The sequence below is a fragment of the Rhinopithecus bieti genome, unplaced genomic scaffold (genome assembly GCF_001698545.2).
Source record: "Rhinopithecus bieti isolate Rb0 unplaced genomic scaffold, ASM169854v2 scaffold_70802, whole genome shotgun sequence".
NCBI lineage: Eukaryota > Metazoa > Chordata > Mammalia > Primates > Cercopithecidae > Rhinopithecus > Rhinopithecus bieti.
In genome coordinates, this window is record NW_016827192.1 from 278,679 (window position 1) to 299,197 (window position 20,519).

Genomic DNA, 20,519 nt, shown 5'->3' on the forward strand with positions numbered 1-20,519 from the left:
TGTCCAAGTGATCTCATTGTTCAGTTCCCACCTATGAGTGAGAACATGCGGTGTTTGGTTTTCTGTTCTTGTGATAGTTTGCTAAGAATGATGGTTTCCAGCTGCATCCATGTCCCTACAAAGGACGCAAACTCATCCTTTTTTATGGCTGCATAGTATTCCATGGTGTATATGTGCCACATTTTCTTAATCCAGTCTGTCACAGATGGACATTTGGGTTGATTCCAAGTCTTTGCTATTGTGAATAGTGCCGCAATAAACATACGTGTGCATGACGACACAGACTCTTTAACAGCAAGAGCACAGAGCTGGCTGATGTTCCCGGTGATGTCAGTTCCATGCTGTGTGCCTTCTGCTCTTCCTTAGACACTTTTTCATTATAGTCTAATCTAATCTAGAGCTTTGTTGGCCTCAGGTAGTCCTCCCCAGACTGGCTTGAGACTGGAGATGTCCTAATCCCTGAAAAGGTCATAGTGACCTGTCTGCCCTCTTCCTATCCCCAACATGTACTTCAAAATAAAATTAAGACTAAGTAAAAAATAGGTAAGAAAGTCTAACAAATTTTGTTTTTTTTTTTTTTTCTCATGCCATTTAGGCTTAAAACAAGTAACATTAAAATTTTCTCTCTTGCCCTACATTTCCCCAACCCCCACCAAAAAAAAGAAAAAAAATTCACACACACACAAAAAAAAAAACAAAAAAGAAATGGAGCTTGGTGTGCTCTCCTGGGTAAACTGGCCTGCATCCTGCTGGTCTGCCATGCCCACCCCTTCTGCCTTGCTGGAACCTGCTGGATGCTCACCCTGGTTGTATGCAGAGTCTTTTTATTATAGACCAGTCAAACCACTTCCTCTGCCCCTCATGGGGTTGGGTTGCAGGCCAAATGAGATCGTGGGGTGATGACCCTCTGAAATGCTAAGGGGTATATGGATGTCAGCTGTTGCCCGCTCCACCCCCCATTATTTCTCTGCTTGCTGTAGCTGCTGGAAGGCAGCCAGCCCAACTGCGTGGCTCTTGGAGATGTTTGATGGCATTGGACTATGGCAGTGAGAAGGAAAATGGTCCCAAGATGGATGTCAGGAAATGAGATGAGATTATAGTATCTTTCCATTAGTTCAGGTACTGGTAGACAACTGTGTTTGAACACCAGGTTATTTCTGATGGTCCTTTCAGACCACACAGGGAAGCCCAGCTATTGGCCCCTGTTCCCTAATTTCAGTGGTAGATTCTTTTATATCCTTATATTTCTTGACATTGCTAAATCATGCAGCTTTCACATTCTTGACTGCAACCCCTAGTAAATAATACATTTTCTATTATGACCCTATACCTACATATATTTATGTAGATTCATACACACATGTAACCAAAACACAAGTTTTAGGAGACAACATTGACTTTTAAATGTATGATGGGGCCTTTTGCAATCTTTTGCTCTTTTTTGGGAGGGGAAGAATGTGGTCTTGGGCCTCCCAGGTACTTTCAGAGTCCACTAGGTCATGACCTGTGGTCAAAGAAAGCTGCCCAGGAAGAGTGCTTTCCTATTGGAGGCAAATAAGTAATTAGCTAATGCTTTATCTGGTTCCTAAAAACATTTAAAGTGGCCGTTCAGTAATAACGAACTGAGGTAATGAAAGAGGCATGTTTGATCCAGTGGGAAAACTGCTGCCTTTCGATTCTTTACAAATTGTTAAATGTGGATTATGATATAATGCACACAGGCCACTCTGCTCTGTATCTGTTAATACTTTTCGTGTCAGAAATGTTTAATAAATATTTGGGTTTTTTCTTTTTCTTTTTTGTTTTTCTGAGACAGAGTCTCACTCTGTCACCCAGGCTGGAGTGCAGTGGTGCGATCTTGGCTCACTGCAACCTCCACCTCCCGAGTTCAAGCCATTCTCTCGCCTCAGCCTCCAGAGTAGCTGGGACTACAGGTGCGTGCCATGACGCCCAGCTAATTTTTGTGTTTTTAGTAGAGACGGGGTTTTGCCATGTTTCCCAGGCTGGTCTAGAACTCCTGACCTCAAGTGATCCACCCGCTTCAGCCTCCCAAAGTGCTGGGATTACAGGTGTGAGCCACCATGCCAGGCCTAAATATTTGTTGAATTGAGTAGAGCAAATAAATGAGTTCTTGTAGAGCACATGAATGTGGAATATATGTTCTGTTCTATAGTTCTTTGAATATGTTCTATAATTCATTGAATAATAGAATTTACAGCTTGGGCAGGGCCTTAGAACATTCATAGTACAGTCATCTCGTTTTAGAATCATCTTCGACTGACGCCTCCTGCTTCCTACTCCAGGATGCTGCCCATCAACCTGGGAGGTGTGGCAGATGTGACCCCAAATCACAGGAGTTCTCATGAACCTAACTACTGTGTCTCAAAGGACAGGATGATTTTAGCTAGTATATGGACATAGTCTTAAATAACATTGAACCCTTAGTCAAAATTTTTCTTTTCTTCTGAGACAGGGTCTTGCTCTGTTGCCCAGGCTGGAGTGCAGTGGCGCAATCACGGCTCACTACAGCCTTGACCTCCTGGGCTCAAATGATTCTCCCCACTCAGCCTCCCGAGTAGCTGGGATCACAGGTGTGCAGCACCATGCCTGGCTATTTTTTTGGTTCTTTTTTGTAGAGACAGGGTCTCACCATGTTGCCCAGGTTGGTCTTGAACTCCTGGGCTTAAATAATATGTCTGCCTTGGCCTCCCGTAGTGCTGGGATTATAGGCATGAACCACCATGCTCGGCCCCAAATAATTTTTTAAAAAGGTTATTCTTTTAAAATTTCTCTTTTACTTCTTCAGAGTCTGTCAAACAGAAAGTCTCGTTGGTTACTAGTAGTTCTGTAACATTTGCCTAATCCCTTTTAACAGAGAGGGCAGGTCCAGATTCTTAGAGTAGGGAACTGGATCTGGCTAAAATTTAATATTGTTTTGATTTGGCATGACGATTTGTATTTTTTTTGGTCTATTTATGGCATATGATTGTGTTTTCCCAACTGTGGTTCTGATATAAATCTTCTTTTGAAGATATATTTTATATAAAAAGTAAATTTTTTTTTTTTTTTTTTGAGACAGAGTCTCGCTCTGTCACCCAGGCTGGAGTGCAGTGGCCGGATCTCAGCTCACTGCAAGCTCCACCTCCCGGGTTCCCGCTATTCTCCTGCCTCAGCCTCCCAAGTAGCTGGGACTACAGGCACCCGCCACCTCGCCCGGCTAGTTTTTTTGTATTTTTAGTAGAGACGGGGTTTCACCATGTTAGCCAGGATGGTCTCGATCTCCTGACCTCATGATCCGCCCGTCTCGGCCTCCCAAAGTGCTGGGATTACAGGCTTGAGCCACCGCGCCCGGCCAAAAAAAGTAAATATTTTTAAAGGGACAAGTTAAGTAACTTAAAAGTGAAAAGGAGTAAGGTAAAGTCAGCACAATTGGTACGGAAATGCCTGAAATGTATAAAACAGTGGCCTTAACAAAGCCCTATTGCCTTTTTAGTGACTTCGGTTTCAAGATGAGTGAAGATTTGTCATTAGAGGTTTGTGTTCCAGATCCGGAATTTTCTGGAAAGTCATACTCCCTTCCTGTGCCTTGCCCTGTGGGTTCTACTTACAGGAGAACGAGAGGGTATGTATCACAGAGATTTCCCTGTCAGGTTCTCAGGGGTCTGCACATGGAACGAGAGAGCATAGAGGGCCATCTGGATTGCTCTATACTCTAAATTCTACAATTCCAAGTTAACAGCCTACAAGTAGTTTGGGCCACATTTTAAGTTATGGTATTTGTAAACTCTCCTGCCTCCAGTGAGAAAAACATTGCAAGTCTGTAAGCATCCCTGAAACTCTAGGAATATCTTAAGTCATCAACTTCAGCAAGGAAACATCTTCAGAGGAATGTATTCAAGAGATATATTTAAAAATCTTGGCCAGGACAGTGCCCTAAATTGTCTGGGCTTGCCTAGTCTAGTTATAAGCAGAACTGACTCAGAACTACTGAACATCCTCTTTCTAGTTCTAAAGGGGAATGAGTGGATGGACTGTACTGACCGTGGATAGTAAATATATTCCCAACTGGGATGCCTTTGTGACTGTTCTTCCCTGTTTCTGACCTCTTGCTCTTGGGGTGGGGTGACAGCTACCGGAAGATTTCTGGGGACACTTGTAGCGGAGGAGATGTTGAAGCGCGACTGGAAGGAGAGCTGGTCCCCTGTCCCCTGGCAGGTAAGGGAGGTGGTTTCTTCCCTTTCATTTCTTGAGACGTGGTGGCAGCAGTGTCATGATCTCACCCAAGTCCTGGCTTGTGGCTCCTGTAATTGAGTGGGGAAAAACAATGGCTATCACAAGATCACAGGGCTTCCCCTTTTTCCTAAGGTTGGTATCCACACTCAGCTTACGCATAGCCATAGCCTTTTTTAGGAATGGAAAGTATTTTGTGTCAGCTCAGTTTCTTTGAGGGAAATCCCTTTGTTAATGGAAAAATATTGATTCAGCATCCACTGGGGTAGAAAGGTGCCCACGGGCTTTTGTGTGTTCCTCAATCTGTTTGTCCAAGTTGAGTATAAAGAGGCGTGTGGCTTCTTAGGAAGTAGCTGAGTAGTCTATGTTAATTTTATAATAAAAATAACTATACAATTTTAATGGAATTGTATAGATTTCCGTGTACTTTTTTTTTTTTTCTTTTTTTTGAGATGGAGTCTCGCTCTGTCGCCCAAGCTGGAGTGCAGTGGCACTATTTTGGCTCACTGCAAGCTCCGCCTCCCGGGTTCACGCCATTCTCCTGCCTCAGCCTCCCAAGTAGCTGGGACTACAGGCGCCCGCCACCTCACCCGGCTAGTTTTTTGTATTTTTTAGTAGAGACGGGGTTTCACCGTGTTCGCCAGGATGGTCTCGATCTCCTGACCTCGTGATCTGCCCGTCTCGGCCTCCCAAAGTGCTGAGATTACAGGCTTGAGCCACCGCGCCCGGCCCCTCAGTGTACTTTTTTATGTGTTGCCAGTTTCACCCTTTTTACAACTCAGGGAAGCAGTTATTATCGATTTTGTGTTTTACTTTTTCATGAGGAAGCATGTTCAGAGGAGGTTAAATGGCTTAAGGTCACACATCTAGTAAGTGACAAAGTTGAAATTCAGACTCTAAGCCCCATGCTCTTCACTGGACATTGCCCAAATGGCAAATAAATGTCATTCTCACTATTTTAGATAATCATTATGCATGCTAATTAAGAAAAACTTCTCTGAAATGATTCATATGCTATAAAGGTATAGTGTGTTCTAAAACACGTTTCTGCTAGATTTAGTGGTGAAGTAACATGGGATCTTTACAATAGAGATGAAATTATGATACTTTGACAAATAATCTCTTAGCTGCTTATTTTTCTTCACTCTGTTTCCAGTTCTTATTCATTTAAAGCTTCTTTATGCCCTCTGTGCCCTCTTTCCTGCCCATACCACTTGGTGAAGGCAAACGGCTGGAGTTAACTTCCATCTGCGGTGGGTGGTGTTGTCTACGTGGACAGCCATAAGCACCGAATGAATCATGAAAGAAGCGTGTGGTCTCAGCAGGCAGGGCAGGGCAGCCCTCTCTTTTGCTTACTGCTGCCAGCTTGCCCTGGTGTTTTTCATGCTAAGCTCGTTAGTCCCTTAATTTAATCTTTCATCATTACCAGAGTAATTAACATACCTCACTATGGAGACTTAAAAAGAACCACCACTTCAGCAAATTCCAACAAATGAGCAGATAATATTCAAATATTTCCCTCACAAGAGCTGTTATTGATGAGGGTGTGAGTTAGTGGGGTTTGAGTGATTGCTCTTAAGGGGCTGGAGTGCCTACTTTTGTAATAAATATTTCTGAAGATAATTCTACAAGGGACAAAACAGCTTGTTTAAAGCCATCTAAACTGGCAGGAAAGCTGTTTTCTCTTCTACCAGAAGATAGAACAGGGAATGAGGTGGAGAAATCTCATTCCATTGTGGGCCACCTCCTATGTAAAAGAGAGAGAGGAAAAAAAAGGCATGGAATAGGGGGCAGGAATATACCAGGAAAGAAAAAGATGCTTTCATAAGACTAATGGAGCCATAATATCTTTGCAAAGATGAGGTCATCTGGGCATCTGGAAGGATTTTTTAAATGCAAGAATTTTTCTTCCTTTATAGTTACTATGAAAACACACATTCCTAGGCTGTGCTCATGTATGGCCAGGACCAGCCAACAATTCCATTCCTTTTCTAGGTTAAGCATTGCCCGCTGGAACGCCGCATGCTGCTCTGAACATAATCCTAAAACAAGTATTTCTGGATTCAGGTTCTACTTTATGGGTATTCGTTTCTTAAAGGGAAAAAAAAAAATAACCCAAAGTGACAGAATGAGGTTTATAGATGCTGGAGAGAGATGTGGGGCAAAAGGCTCACTGCTGCAAAGGTAGCTTTCATGTCCCTATACCTTAGCTGGCCTCCTCCCTGGGAATGACAGTGGGGAGGTTTTCCTGACAACCAAAAGGGGAGGTAGGTTACCATGTGATGGTAGCACAGATACTTCTAAAGTGACCTGGAACCAAAGGAAAAGAAGGAAAACTTACCTTATTAAAAATTATAGATAAATTTATTTTTTGATGCATTATCTGTATTGCAGCTTTTATAAAGAAGGTGATAGGTACATGTTAAGTCACTGAGTGTATGGAATCAGGAAGTGGGCAGGAATGGCTAACCCAGTCATGCAGCAAAAGAGTTCAGATTTGCATCTTGGTTCCATATGCGACACACTGTCAAGATGCACACTTTAGACACAGATGCTGTTGTGCTGCTTGTGTCCACTCCTGGGGAAGAATCTGGATGTTTCCCAGGCTGTTCCCTAAGTGGAAAAGAGAGTGTACTGAGTCTTCCTATTTCCAGTTGTCTGACATTAGGTAAGTATCTTCAGCACTCAGGACCTTCATTTCTACATCTGAAAAATCATCCACACCCGTGTCTGTATAAGAGACAGCACAGTGTAGCAGTTAAAGCATAGACTGTGGATCCAGAGTGCCTGGGTTCTGATCTCGGTTCTGCCACTTGCTAGTTGTGTGACCTTGGGTGAGTTACTTAACCTCTCTGGTCTCAGTTTTCTCATTGTAAAATTTGGCTTACAATAGTTCTACCATCGGGCAGTTGTTATGGGTCTTAAACAATGCCCAATACTTAGTAAGCACATTGTACACAGTATGTACACAATTTGTATTTGTTGAGTAGAAACAGATTTTTTTGTGACGATTATGTTGTGCACCATTTTCTAAATAGCCAAGAACAAATGCGTTATTATTTTGAAGATCTAAGAGGTTGATGTAATTGCCATATGGTGTTGTAAACAATATGAATAAGTGAGCACATTGATTAGAGAGCTTAGTTACAAGGCTTCAGTGACTAATGGTCTCTTGTCAACAAGATGATGATGCTGTGGTGATAGCAGTCACGTGAGGAGGGGGAACAGGGCGATTGGTGTAATTAGGTTGGCAAGTGTAACTTGAAGACTTGTAGGCTTAGTCCAGAAGTATGGTTGTTGGAGCATGCATATTGGGAGATTCAGATTAAAGAAAAATGTAACAAGTAAAAACACTTGCAGACGAAGAAACAGATTCACTGAAGTTTAAGTCACTTGCCTGAGGTGGAAATGTGATTCCATTATGCACCTCCTGAGTCTTGATTTCTGTGCTCTTCACTGGGTACACACCACATGCCAATGGATTTGAGGTTTGTGTGTGAGACACAAATAGGTCAGATGTGCTAGGACCTCTTCAGCATCCCCTGGGTCCAACCTCCCACATGTCTTGTGTGTCTGGCAGAGGAGAACGAGTTCATCCTGTATGCTGTGCGGAAATCCATCTATCGCTATGACCTGGCCTCGGGAGCCACAGAGCAGCTGCCTCTCAGCGGGCTACGGGCAGCAGTGGCCCTGGACTTTGACTATGAGCACAACTGTTTGTATTGGTCTGACCTGGCCTTGGACATCATCCAGGTGAGTCAGCGCTTGGCCTCAGTGTGGGGGCTGTGCATTGTGACTGTCCCGTCCTGATCAGCTTCATGCAGAATGGCCTGTGGAAATGGGCAGTTAGAGGTTTGTAAGTGTTGCTCATCTCAGGGCCGACAGGTAAAACTTTCCAGTCTTCTGAGTTAGTGTTAGTATTTTTCTTTCTCTGTCTTCATCTGTTCATATAGGAAGGATAATGAAGGCCCTAAATCCACAGACCTGCTTGGAAGTGAGGGCTCGCTTTGCCTGCTGGGAAGGTGTTGGGACTAGTAATGTAGGATGATTAGTTGCCCCTGTTGTGCCAGCTGCCTCTTGAGCATCTTTCTTCCCAAGCCAAGATACAGTAATGCTTGACTTACCCATAGCTCACATAATTATCCACTTCAGCTGTTCTGAACACAGATAAGAACCAGGAAGCAAGAATTAAAGAGCCCTGGACAGGCCAGGGAGATAGCCATACACTCAAACCCACGCATTTAAAGGAAAGCTATTTGATCTTTATTTATTGTCTGCTTAATCCTTTTAGAAAAAGAAATTCCAACAAATTTGTATCTAGATTCCCAACCCAACAGAAATTTTACAGTGCCTGGGTATTTGAGGGGGTTGGGGTGGGGGATGGCGGTGATGCTGAATGGAGCTGTCCAACAATAGCACTTGATGGCTAAGAGCCTCACAGGGAAGAAAGTGTATAAAAGCAGACACAAGAACTTAAATATAACAGCAGTCTGGTTTCACTTCTTTTAAAAGCAAACAGACTCATACATCTCAATAATCTGACTTTATTGTTTCGATACAGCATAATTTAGTAACCAGTGTTCATAATGATAATGCAGAGTAATGTATATGATTAAATTCTCTTTGTCCTGATTAAAAAACAAAAATGTAGTACAATGCTTTCATGAAAACCCGGCTTCATGGGTCTGGAAAGTTTACTAACGTAAAACATCTCATCCCTTGCCAGTCCTGCCACTTGAATAAAGGGTTACCCTTCATAGGACTGACTTGGCAGGCGGTCATTCGAACAGTTCCTAGCATTTATTATGACTTTTCTCTCTTCAGCGCCTCTGTTTGAATGGAAGCACAGGGCAAGAGGTGATCATCAATTCTGGCCTGGAGACAGTAGAAGCTTTGGCTTTTGAACCCCTCAGCCAGCTGCTTTACTGGGTAGATGCGGGCTTCAAAAAGATTGAGGTATGTGTATTTTCGTGCTGTTCTTAATTAAGGGAGTAGGCGGGGCACCTGGGCTTTGAGCCAGATTTGACACAGAGGCAGGGGCCAGTGTGTCAGATTACTCTGGAAATTTCCTGCGAGTTTCCAGAGAATGGATCAGCTGAGCCTCCGGAGAGGAGAGAAAAGGGGGTAAGTACCTGGGAGTTGACCTTTTGGCTAGCAGAAGCTTAGCTAATAACAATAAATGGTAATATTGTTTTAATTTTATTTATATATGTACTTATTTATTTTATTTATATATTATTTTGTTTTATTTTGCTACTTTTATTAAATATGATGGCAAAAACTATAATTACTTTTGCATCAACCTAGTATGGTATTATTATAATGCTGTAACAATAATAGTCTAGTATTATTTTAGTCAATTAGAGTGAGAGCAACAATATCATCATCGTCATCATCGTTGTTGTTATTAATCCCCATTTCTCTGCAACGTAGCTATCTAGTAACCTGTCCCGCCTTATATACCCAAGGCGAGGATAATGAATGACCTCTAAACTGCCAAATCATTGTCTTGAGGAATGTAGTATGTTGGCTCACTGCATCAGCACCTCTTTATACTGACTCTGCATGGAGAGATGGCATGTGGGTTAAGTGGGAAGTGCAGTAGAAGCAGCGAGATGCAGAGAACTAAGAGGAGTTGCAAGACGAAAGACACAGACTTGAGAGATAGACCCGGGTGTAGGCTTGACTCCACTAGCTCAGCAACATGGGCCAAGGTGCTTATGCTTTCTAAACTTCAGTTGCTTCACGCGTTAGATGGAGATTCATTTATTCACGCAACCATTTGACAGGGGTTCTCTGCATGATACATGTGGTTTAGGTTCTGATGATACAGCAGTGGGCCTGACTCACATGTTCCTGTTCCCATAGAGCTTAGATTTTAGTGGAGGAAGCAAAATAATAGATCAGTTATGTTGGTGATACATGCTGCAAAGACTCTGAAACAGTGCAGTGTGATTGCACTTTTGGAGAGTGGGGCAATATTAGAATAGGCAGACAGAGCAGGTAACTTGAGGTTGATGTCTGAGCTGAGCCGAGGATGATCTTGTGTCCACCTCATGGGGATGCTGATAGAAGTGAACTGGCATCTACTGAATGCTGCCCTGGTGGTCGCGTTATTGCTCTCTCTCTCCTTTCTTTACTTGCATGTGGTCAGCACTTGGCTAGGGGCCAGAAGAATGCAGGTGGTTCACAAGCACCTGCCTTCTCACAGGCTGTGGGGTGACCACTGCACAACTCAAACACTGTTGGTGCAAAATGATGTCAAATGAGCCAAGGTGCAGAGCTACTGATGCTTATAGGTCCAAGTGGGTCGGAGAGTTAGGAAAAGAGGCAGGCCTGGCAGTGAGGTTTGAAGGAGAGTTATGCCTTGATTAGAGTAAGCAGTGGGGCAGGTAGGTCCAGGATGGGATGTGGCAAGAGCAGACAAGAGTGAGTCTGCATCAGGCTTGGAGAAGCGTGAGATGACCAGCCCGGCTGATGGAGAGGAGCAAGAATATGAGTCCCACCTGTGGACTCTTCATTGCAAGGCTGTGACATTGAGAATCTGTTTTATGGGCAGTGTGGAGCCATTGATTGCCTTGAAACGTGGACTGACATGGGATGGTGAAATAAGTCAATGCTTGTTTGCTTATTTACTTATTTGAGTAATTTACTTATTGATATTGCTTTGTCCAGATCATCATGCCCTGGAAACTGGTGCATACATGGTTCTAGCTCCTCTTTCAGACCACTTGAAAAACATCCCATGAGTCAGAGGAAGGAACAGGGCATTGTGACTAGAAGTTGGGGCAGGTTTCCCAGATGGGTCGGGTCAGGGAAACAGGCAGGCATGGAGGGGTCATGTCTGTAGGCAGAAGCTGAGTAGCCACCTTTGGCAATGGGGGTCTTTAAGGAGCTCAGATCCGTCTCAGCCTCTTTCCCCCTGTTTTTGTCAGGTAGCTAATCCAGATGGCGACTTCCGACTCACAATCGTCAATTCCTCTGTGCTCGATCATCCCAGGGCTCTGGTCCTCGTGCCCCAAGAGGGGTAAGTGTTGCCCCAAAAGGAAATCAGTCTTGCATCCAGTGCTGCAATAATAGATTCTCATGGAAACACAGACTGTGGGACAAAAACTCTGTTTCTCTTGATGGTGGTTGAAATGATCTATGAACTGAAAAGTTAATAGAGACCACAGCTTAGTCACCATGGTCAGGTAACTCCATTCGCTTTTTGTTAGCCAGTGTCAGAATCTCTTTAGGCATCCAGATGTCTTGCATCCGTAGGCTGTTTCTCTAGAAAAGTTGATGTTAAAAGAGAGCCTCTGTAGACCTAGACAGGCCTGCTTGGATATTGTGAGGACTTTCTCTTGAGTTTTATGCATGGTACAAACATTTAATTCATTCCATCTTTCCCCTGCCTTCCTAGCATGTGTAGGTTTTCTTACTTACAATCAGTGTGCACTTGGGGAAGGCAAAGGTGCTTTTTATTAACTCATTAACTGAAGGAAACATAACTAAGAGGGAAATCCCTGATTTGACATTCGGGCTTTTCCTCTCTCGTAGCATTTGTGATAGAGAATTGGCACAATTTTTTCAAAGAAAATTCTAAGAGTAGTGTATGTACTTGGTTGACAGTATTTAGAGAGAACAGAAGTTGATGAAAAAATTTTGCTTCCTTCCTTTTCATTCTTAACCCTTCACCCTCACACTTCCTAGTGGTAATCATTGTTCATAATGTCTTGTGTATCTTTCGTGATTGCTTTTACTTATGTACAAGTAATGTCTTTGAAACACACACACATACACACATATACAAGCCAAATAGAATTGTAGTAGAGTTACTATTCTGTACTTTTTTAAACAAACTTAATATGTATTGAAGATAGTTTTGTGTGAGTACGTATAGATTTTTTAGGTTTCACAGTATTCTATTATATGTACCATAATGTATCACTTCCTCTGCTGATTAACATTTAGTTTAATATACATACATATACATTTCTTTATATATTATCTTTGCATAATTTGATTTTATCTGTAAATTCTAATAAAGGGATTTGCAGGTCAAGGAATTTAAGTGGTTTCAGGTATTATCATTATATATTGTTATAATAATGCTGAAATAACCAGCCGGATCATTCGAAAGGGGTTTCTGACTTTTTTTGGAGTAGTGTTTGAGCTCCCATTTCTCTAGTACCGGTGAGATATGTATTCTGTCCCCATTTTCGCCAGGGTGATGTTCTGGACAGACTGGGGGGACCTGAAGCCTGGGATTTATCGGAGCAATATGGATGGTTCTGCTGTCTATCGCCTGGTATCAGAGGATGTGAAGTGGCCCAATGGTATCTCCGTGGACGACCAGTGGATTTACTGGACGGATGCCTACCTGAACTGCATAGAGCGGATCACGTTCAGTGGCCAGCAGCGCTCCGTCATCCTGGACAACCTCCCGCACCCCTATGCCATTGCTGTCTTTAAGGTGAGTCCATTTGTTGCCGCCGTTGGACTGTCTGCTCGAGCGGGTAAGGAGCATATGAGGTCAGGAGCCTGCCGTCCCTGGACTTTGCAGAGAAGCTGGTTAACTGCTTAAAGATTGTCTTTTTTCCAAATTTGAGATAACTTATTTTCAGTCCTATGGAGGGATGCCAGGCAGAGGCGCCAGGGGACCAGGCTTCCCTGCTGTTCACATTTCAAAAGGTTAAAAGTGAAGGGTTTTCCCATGAACATTCCCGATTTGTCCCTCAGTGTCAGGGGTGGTGTCGTCATTTCTTGTGCGCTTTGCTCACTTTATTCCCTGATGACTTCCGGCGAGCTCTGCACCACCTACAGTGCCTTGCAGTTCTTTTTCAACTCTGGAGAGCAACATGGCTCTTCCCAACTCTGGGAAGCAGATTTCAAACTGAGGGGATTGGGTTCGTGTGATAAACTTGAATGCTTATCAGATAGTTTCTTTTGGGCAGTTTCTTCTGCGGGGTTATATGGTGAGGTTTGGATAAAATCTCTGTCCTTTGCATTTAAGTAGAAGCTTGATCAGGCCAGTCATTCAGCCAATAAATGTTAGTTGTCTCCTGCCTGAGGGAGCTCTTATCCTTAGAGAGGGATCAGAATAAAAAACTAAAGAGCTGGGCTAATGGGCAAAGGTTTTCTTTTTAGAATGAAATCTACTGGGATGACTGGTCACAGCTCAGCATATTCCGAGCTTCCAAATACAGTGGGTCTCAGATGGAGATTCTGGCGCATCAGCTCACGGGGCTCATGGACATGAAGATTTTCTACAAGGGGAAGAACACTGGTAAGGCAGAGTCTCTTCTGTTGTCTCTGTAGAGTTGATCTCAGGAAAGGGGCTGCGTGTGGCCAATCTGCTCAGAGCAGGAGCTGGCAGCCTGCGTCTTTGTTGTCACGACAACATGCACATTATTTAATTTCTTCCTAATGACATCTTAATTTCTTTTCTAACGATACACAAACAGCTGGAAGACAGCATGTTTTTGCCTGCCTAGAGTGTTGGTGCTTGGTGGGTAATTACACCCTCCTCCTGCCCTTGGCCCCTGACTGATTGGTGGCGTGGCTTCTGTTGCAGCTGGGAGAGTCCCAACATGTGCTTAATCCCTGTTTGGCACACTTGCAGGAAGAGACTCTGGACTGGGTGCTCAGATCGTTGTTGCTTCCCGCCAGGGCCTCTTGCTTGTTCTCTGGTTGCCCAGATGACCTCTTGCTCATTGACCATACCTACCTCTGCTGGAATGGCGCTGTGTAGTTAGGTGTTGTTTTAATTAATTTTTCCCACCATGAAACTCTAAACCCCATGAAGAAAGAGATTGTCTTTTTTATTCCCCGGTAGTTTTACCAGTGTCTAAGGACTTTGTAGGTGCTCAGTTCATATTTGTTGAAAGAATAAGGGATGAAAAGGGAAGGGAAGAATTGCAGTGAGTGCAGACAGTAGCTGTTTTAGAGATCTATCGGGTGAGGCTTCAAGAACTGCCATGAGGCTTTGACCTGCTAGTCCTGGAGTCTGAGACTATTCAATGGAAAGCCTTTATCATTTCATGACTGCTCTTTAATTTTGCTTATCTCCCAGCCTTACTGTTGATTCTAGAGGAGAAAGATCAGAGGATTACCAAGAAGAATAGTCCCTTTAAGAACTTCCCTCTTTATCTCAGCAGGATTAAATGGCATCCTGGGTTTGCTGATTCTCCTTTATTGACAAACTGCTAAGTTTTCTGTTCTTAGCTGGAATGTTGATATTGTTTTATGGTTCTTGGCTGACCCTATACTAAGAGAAGATTGACAGGGGAAATAATACAGTTATAGATAGCATTGTTATCCTCTTGGGATTGTGAAGATAGCATGAGAACACCCTGAGAAAACTATAAAGTGTCTTACAAATGTAAGATGATATTATTTGTTATGTCTTCACCACTGACCTGTGAGGTAGGGAAGGCTGGTGTTATGATCCATGGTTTATAGATTAGGGAATGAAATCTCAGATATGAATTAGCTTTCCCAAAGTATCCTCACTAGTTTAGGAGCTGGCCTTTTGTTTCAATTCTGCCACTAAATGGAGAAGTCACATTCTTTCTTAGAGGAGGCACCTGTTTTGAAATAAGGAGAGTTGAAGGAATCTTGCTGTCAGCTCCAGTGACTGAAATCTTCAGGCCTTTGTTTGATGGAGGACATCTACCCCTACGGATCTGACTTGCTAGCTAGCAGAGTGGATTTCTAGCATTTCTCCAAGTGGATTTTTAGCATTTCTCCACATTACCCCTTAGTCCAGTGGGTCTTCATTTTCACAAGGGCTTGTAAGCATGTGTTTGATGTGCACACAGGAGCTTCTGAAACACTGTGTGCAGATGAAGCCAGTGGTTACCTGGTCACAACTTACTTCCCAGTCTTGACTGTCCACTTCATCCCAATAACTTGAGCACAGCTGACATAGGCAGTCACACCCGTGACTGGGGAGCAGTGGCGGAGGAGGGAGTTTGTGGTCTCAGCACGTGCAAACATGGTATCTTGGTGCCAGACAGGCAGGCCTACAGTCCTCACCTTAGGTGTAATTTCCCTTTCGTACCTCAAAGAGTCATCTTCATTTAAGCTAGCCAGAGTCATTTTGGGGCCCAGAGTGAGGTCTGGATAGATGACAGGCTGGTTTAAAAGGGAGATATGTATTAGCAAGGCATAGTGGCGCGCATCTGTAGTCTCAGCTACTTGGGAGGTGGAGGTGTGAGGGTTACCTGAGCTTGGGATCGTGCTGCTGCACTCCATCCTGGGTGACAGAGTGAGACCCTGTCTCAGGGAAAAAAAAAAAAAAGGTTTTGGGGGAGATCTATGTTGGTGAGTAGAACACAGACCTGGACCTGTGCAGAGGCGGCTGTGACTGTCCCTTTGGCCATGGCCAGTTTTTGCCTCTCTGCTCCTTTCTCTGTTTGCCTTTGGGGTTCTCTCTTATTCTCCTCTGGTTGTGAGCAGGATACTTTCAGAAGACCTCCTGCCTCCTAACACAGGGCTGGAGAAAGATGTTTTTGTCTTTCTCTGCAGCCCAGTTTGGGTCAAATCAAAACTTCTGCAGTGGTGTCTGGCTGTCAGCACTGTCTATGAGCACTCCACACCTCTTGGCCTTGAACTTTGCTCTAACCTGCTTGCTTTTCTGGACATTGAGAGGATGCTTGCTTTTTTGGACACTGTATTACAGATCCACGGTGTGTGTTGGCAACTCCTATCTATCTTTATTATTTTTGTTGTCTCCTCCTAATACATTCAGGACTTTCTACAGTAGTCTCCTGCTTATTTGCCATTTTGCTTTCTGTGATTTCAGCTACCTGCAGTCAACCACTGTCCAAAAATATATATGGAAAATTCCAGAAATAAACAATGTATAAGAGTTAAATTGCTTGCTGTTCTGCATAGTGTGATGAAATCTTGCACTGTCCCCTCCCTGTCCCACCTGGGATGTGAATCCTCTTTGTCCAGTGTCTCTTGCTGTTGATGCTACCAGCTCATTAGTCCCTTTAGGAGCCGGCTGGTTATCAGGGTGTCAAGGTATTGCAGTGCTTGTATGTGAGGAACCCTTATTTTACTTCATGATGACCCTATACCTCAAGAGTAGTGATTCTGGTAATTTGGATATGCCAAAGAGAGGTTGTAAAGTGCTTCCTTTAGGGAAAGGGTGAAAGTTCTAGACTAGACTTAATAAGGGAGGAAAAAAATCTTACACTGAGTTTGCTAAGATCTGCTGTAAGAACGAACCTTCTGTCTCTGAAATTGTAAAGAAGGAAAAGTAAATTCATGCACAGTATTTATAGGGTTTGGTCCTATCTGCAGTTTCAGGCGTCACCCGGGGTTCTTGGAATTGGGGGTTTTGGAATAAGTGGGGACTGCTATATTAACCAAGTGTTAAATAATAATAATTGATAGTAACTACATTTATTGAGGGGTTGCTGTGTTGTAAGTACCACAGTAATGTGCTTTGTGGGCTTGTGTAACCTCACTTCGTCTTTCCAAAGATTTCCATATGTACTATTAATATTTCCTCTTTATAGATGATAATATGAAAGTCTGGTTTAGTAACTTGTGTAGGTCACACTTTTAGTAAGTGGTAAGAATTTGCACTGTGGCTCGGTTGACTTCAAAGCTTGAACTTCGATAAAACCACCAGGCTCTGCTCCCTCTGTCATGTGTTGCTGGAATAGCTGTGCCCTGGTAGTGTGACAGCAGTTCAGAAGTACTGTTCTAGATTTTGACTGATGATGGTTCCTGATGAAAGTGTTGTTCAGTTGTAACATTTATCAATTTGAAATATTGGGTTATAAACGGATAACAAAAAATGCATTTTTCCTTTATAGCTAGCTGGTTTTCATTTTTTATTTTTATGTATTTAGTTTTCTTGGAGACAGAGTCTCACTCTGTTGCCCCGGCTGGAGTGCAGTGGCGTGATCTCGGCTCACTGCAACCTCTGCCTCCTGGGTTCAAGCAATTCTTGTGCCTCAGCTTCCTAAGTAGCTGGCACTAAAGGCACGTGTCACCATGCCTGGCTAATTTTTTGTATTTTAGTAGAGACTGGGTTTCACCATATTGCCCAGGCTGGTCTCGAACTCCTGAGCTCGGGCAGTCTGCCCACCCTGGCCTCCCAAAGTGCTAGGATTTACAGGTGTGAGCCACTGTACCTGACCACTAGCTGGTTTTTAAATGGTATTACTGGAATTTATTCTTTGTAAAGTGTGTTTTTTCTTTAAAGAGGTTACTTTACAAGATTGTTGATGTATTCAGTTGCTCCTGCAATGGCTCTTGGAGCTTTGGAATTCTTTTGAAGTTTTGGAATTCTCCTTTAGAGCCTGCAGTAAGTACGTGCTTTTAAATATCTGTAATGAGGGTACGTATTTATTATTTGAGGTAGATTTGAGTTTGATAATTGCGAAGTGTATAGATACTTGAGATGATGACATTTTTGGCTCCTAAAGTATTCCTGGAGGAATTTTCCAAAGAGGAAATGTGAAAATGTTCTGAACGCGCCCAGTGAAGACATCACGGGACTACGTGTTTGATCTTCTAAGGGAATGTCTTTGAAGATGATTGCTCTCACATGTCCGCTCTTCACATTGAGATCACGGTTTTCATATTGCCTGGTCCACTCAAGACAATTGGCATCCTGTATAAAGGGTCTGTGGCTGTGGTGGATTTGCCATCATAGGAGTTCCATCTTCTTCCAGGTTCTCTCTGATGCAGCTCTCCCATTTTCCATTCTCTGGCTTCCTACCAGCCTAGACATTCCTGCCCTGCCTGCCTCTCATGATCAGTGACTTGGTTGGCTTGGTTTGGAATTTGCCCCTGGTTACTGCCTCAGAGTACAGTTTCATACATCTCTGCCTAGATCAGCCTCCTGAAATATGATACGCCATTTAGAGTTCTCTGCTCTTAGCTCTTGCTTGTTTGGATAGGAGTATTTGCTCTGCACATGAAAATGTTAGTTACGTTATATTACAAACACGATCCCTGTGGAAAAAATCATCCTGTAATAGAGTAGTTTTTTAATTTGTTTGTTTTGTTTGTTTTTGAGACAGGCTGTGGCTCTGTTGCCCAGGCTGAAGTGCAGTGGTGCTATCTCAGTTAACTGCAGCCTCTGCCTCCTGGGCTTAAGCGATCCTCCCACTGCAGCCTCTGGAGTGGCTGGGATCACAGATGTGTACCCAGCTAATTGTGTTTATTTTTTTTGTAGAGATGGTCTTCACTGTGTTGCTCAGGGTGGTCTCGAACTCCTGGGCTCTAGTGATCCTCCCACCTCGGCCTCCCAAAGGGCTGGGATTACAGGTGTGAGCCACTGCACCCAGCCAGTAATAGAGTATTTTAAGATAACATCATATTCTGTTATTGTTCAGGATCTTGGAACATTGAGTGATATATTGTCCTTTGAATACGAAACACATGTTCCCACATCCTTGTTTGAGTTGTTTGTCATGAGTGGTGGCTCTGTGTCAATTCTGCATTCCCTCTTGTAGCCAGTGGCCTGTACCTTTGAACTAAAGGAGCAGTCTATGCCCACTAATAGATCAGAGTGAAGGGATGTCTGGGGCTTCTGCTGTAGTCACCTGGTTAGTCTGCTATGCTGCTATGGTAATTAAGCTGTTATGACTGATTATTTACTGAACCTTTTGGAATGTTTCGTCATATGGAATTCCCTTCCTCTGAACGTGTATGTTTTCTCTCTTTGGTAATACCTCTTACTCTTTTCCTTGGCATCATCATACCATTGTTGCCATAGTATTGTGATTTTTGTTTTTATTCATAATGTAAATTAACCAATGAGGTGCCCACACACCCAAAGCTACTGAGTATATTATCCATATTGACACTGATTGTCATTAATGAACTTCGTCTAACCTGTAGGCCAGGATAGGCATGACTTAGATGAACGCTTGGCTGAATGGCAACAGATGATTTGGATATGGTGCTGATGTGTGGGAGGGTGTCTCTGTCCATGACATAGCACAAATGAAGAATTAGCAGTTGAGTTTTATCTAAGTTTTTGTGTTCATTTTCCCCATTTTCATGATTAATAATTGCAGTCAAAAGAAAAAACATGATTTCACAGTTTCTGTGACCCCATAGTTGTATCATGTTTCAGATTGTTATAAAATGGTTTCTATATCCTCTTACCCGCCATCCCCGGAACGATGTAGGGGATGGGATGGCACTTTTGCCACCTTTGTTCATCCACAAAGGCTCCTTCTCAAGAGTGCAGTGATGGATTTTACCAACTCTATCTGGTGCTGTCTTTGGTAAGCTGAACCAGAGAAAAGATTGGCGGGAGTGGGCTAGATCATCATGCACTAGTCCTTATATGAACTCATTGCACAGCAGTGTCGGGTGAGTACTGTGGTTGGCTCCTCATTTAGCTCTTGAGCTGCACTCTGGCACAAAGGAATTGAGAAGGGGAGGCCTGGATTTTTGTCCTGGGCTCACCATTAATCAGGTATATGTTTTAATTATGGCCTTCGGAGCCCTAAGGAGCAGAAACCCACCCGAGCTAGCTCAAGTGAATGGTTTTATGGAATGAATAAAGGAGCCCAAAGATGGAAGTCTAGGAGAGCCTCATGGGGACTGGTGCTGTTCTTTCTCTTTCCCTCTCGTTAGGCCTCTTCTCTCCATAAGTCTCTTTCTTTTTAAAGAAACAATGTATTCAGAATTTTCAAGGCAGTGTTCAACTATACTGTAGCCACCAGTGTTGTGATTGAGAAATCCAAAGACATTCTGATTCTTTTTTAAATTAAAAAAAAAATTTTTAAGGGATAGGATCTTGCTATATTGCCCAGGCTGGATTCGAGCTCCCAGGCTTGAGCGATCCTCCTGCCTCAGCCTCCTGAGTAGCTGGGGCTACAGGTGCATGCTGCCGTGCCTGGCATCTCCGTAAGTCTCTTGGAGTCTCCTGACCGTCTGCAGACTGAGCTTATCTGCATACCCAGAGTTATGACTTCCACACAGTTTTGGCTTGCCATGTGCCACTTCAATACCCACACTCTATGACCCTTTCCCTGGCTCCAGTTCCTTGGTTGCTTTCTTATCTTTCAGTAACCCAATTCCAAATTCCCAGGAGGAACACTGCTGCCTGGCTTGGCTCTGGGGCAGTCTGATCTGGCTGAAGACAGGATGCAAGTCACTGGTTATACTGAGCAGAAGTTTTCAGCACAGTAGGCTCCCCAAAGCTTGCCACTTGACCCTTTAGAGCTTCCCGCTGTCCTTTCCGTAAGACGAGGAGGTTACAGTGGGTCTCCTTCATGTATTCGGTACCTCCCTCGTGGTGTGTATTAACCTGTCTGCTG

The 20,519-nt window shown here is 43.5% G+C and overlaps 1 protein-coding gene across 1 annotated transcript in view; it reads left to right on the forward strand.

Moving 5' to 3' along the window:
• The window catches only part of SORL1 (sortilin related receptor 1), a 187,750-nt gene that overhangs the window by 99,398 nt on the left and 67,833 nt on the right, over positions 1–20,519 (forward strand). Inside the window, 7 exon segments of the mRNA XM_017863726.1 lie at positions 3,494–3,622; positions 4,130–4,215; positions 7,811–7,983; positions 9,055–9,186; positions 11,166–11,257; positions 12,442–12,688; positions 13,363–13,501. Coding sequence (XP_017719215.1) covers positions 3,494–3,622; positions 4,130–4,215; positions 7,811–7,983; positions 9,055–9,186; positions 11,166–11,257; positions 12,442–12,688; positions 13,363–13,501 — 998 coding nt within the window.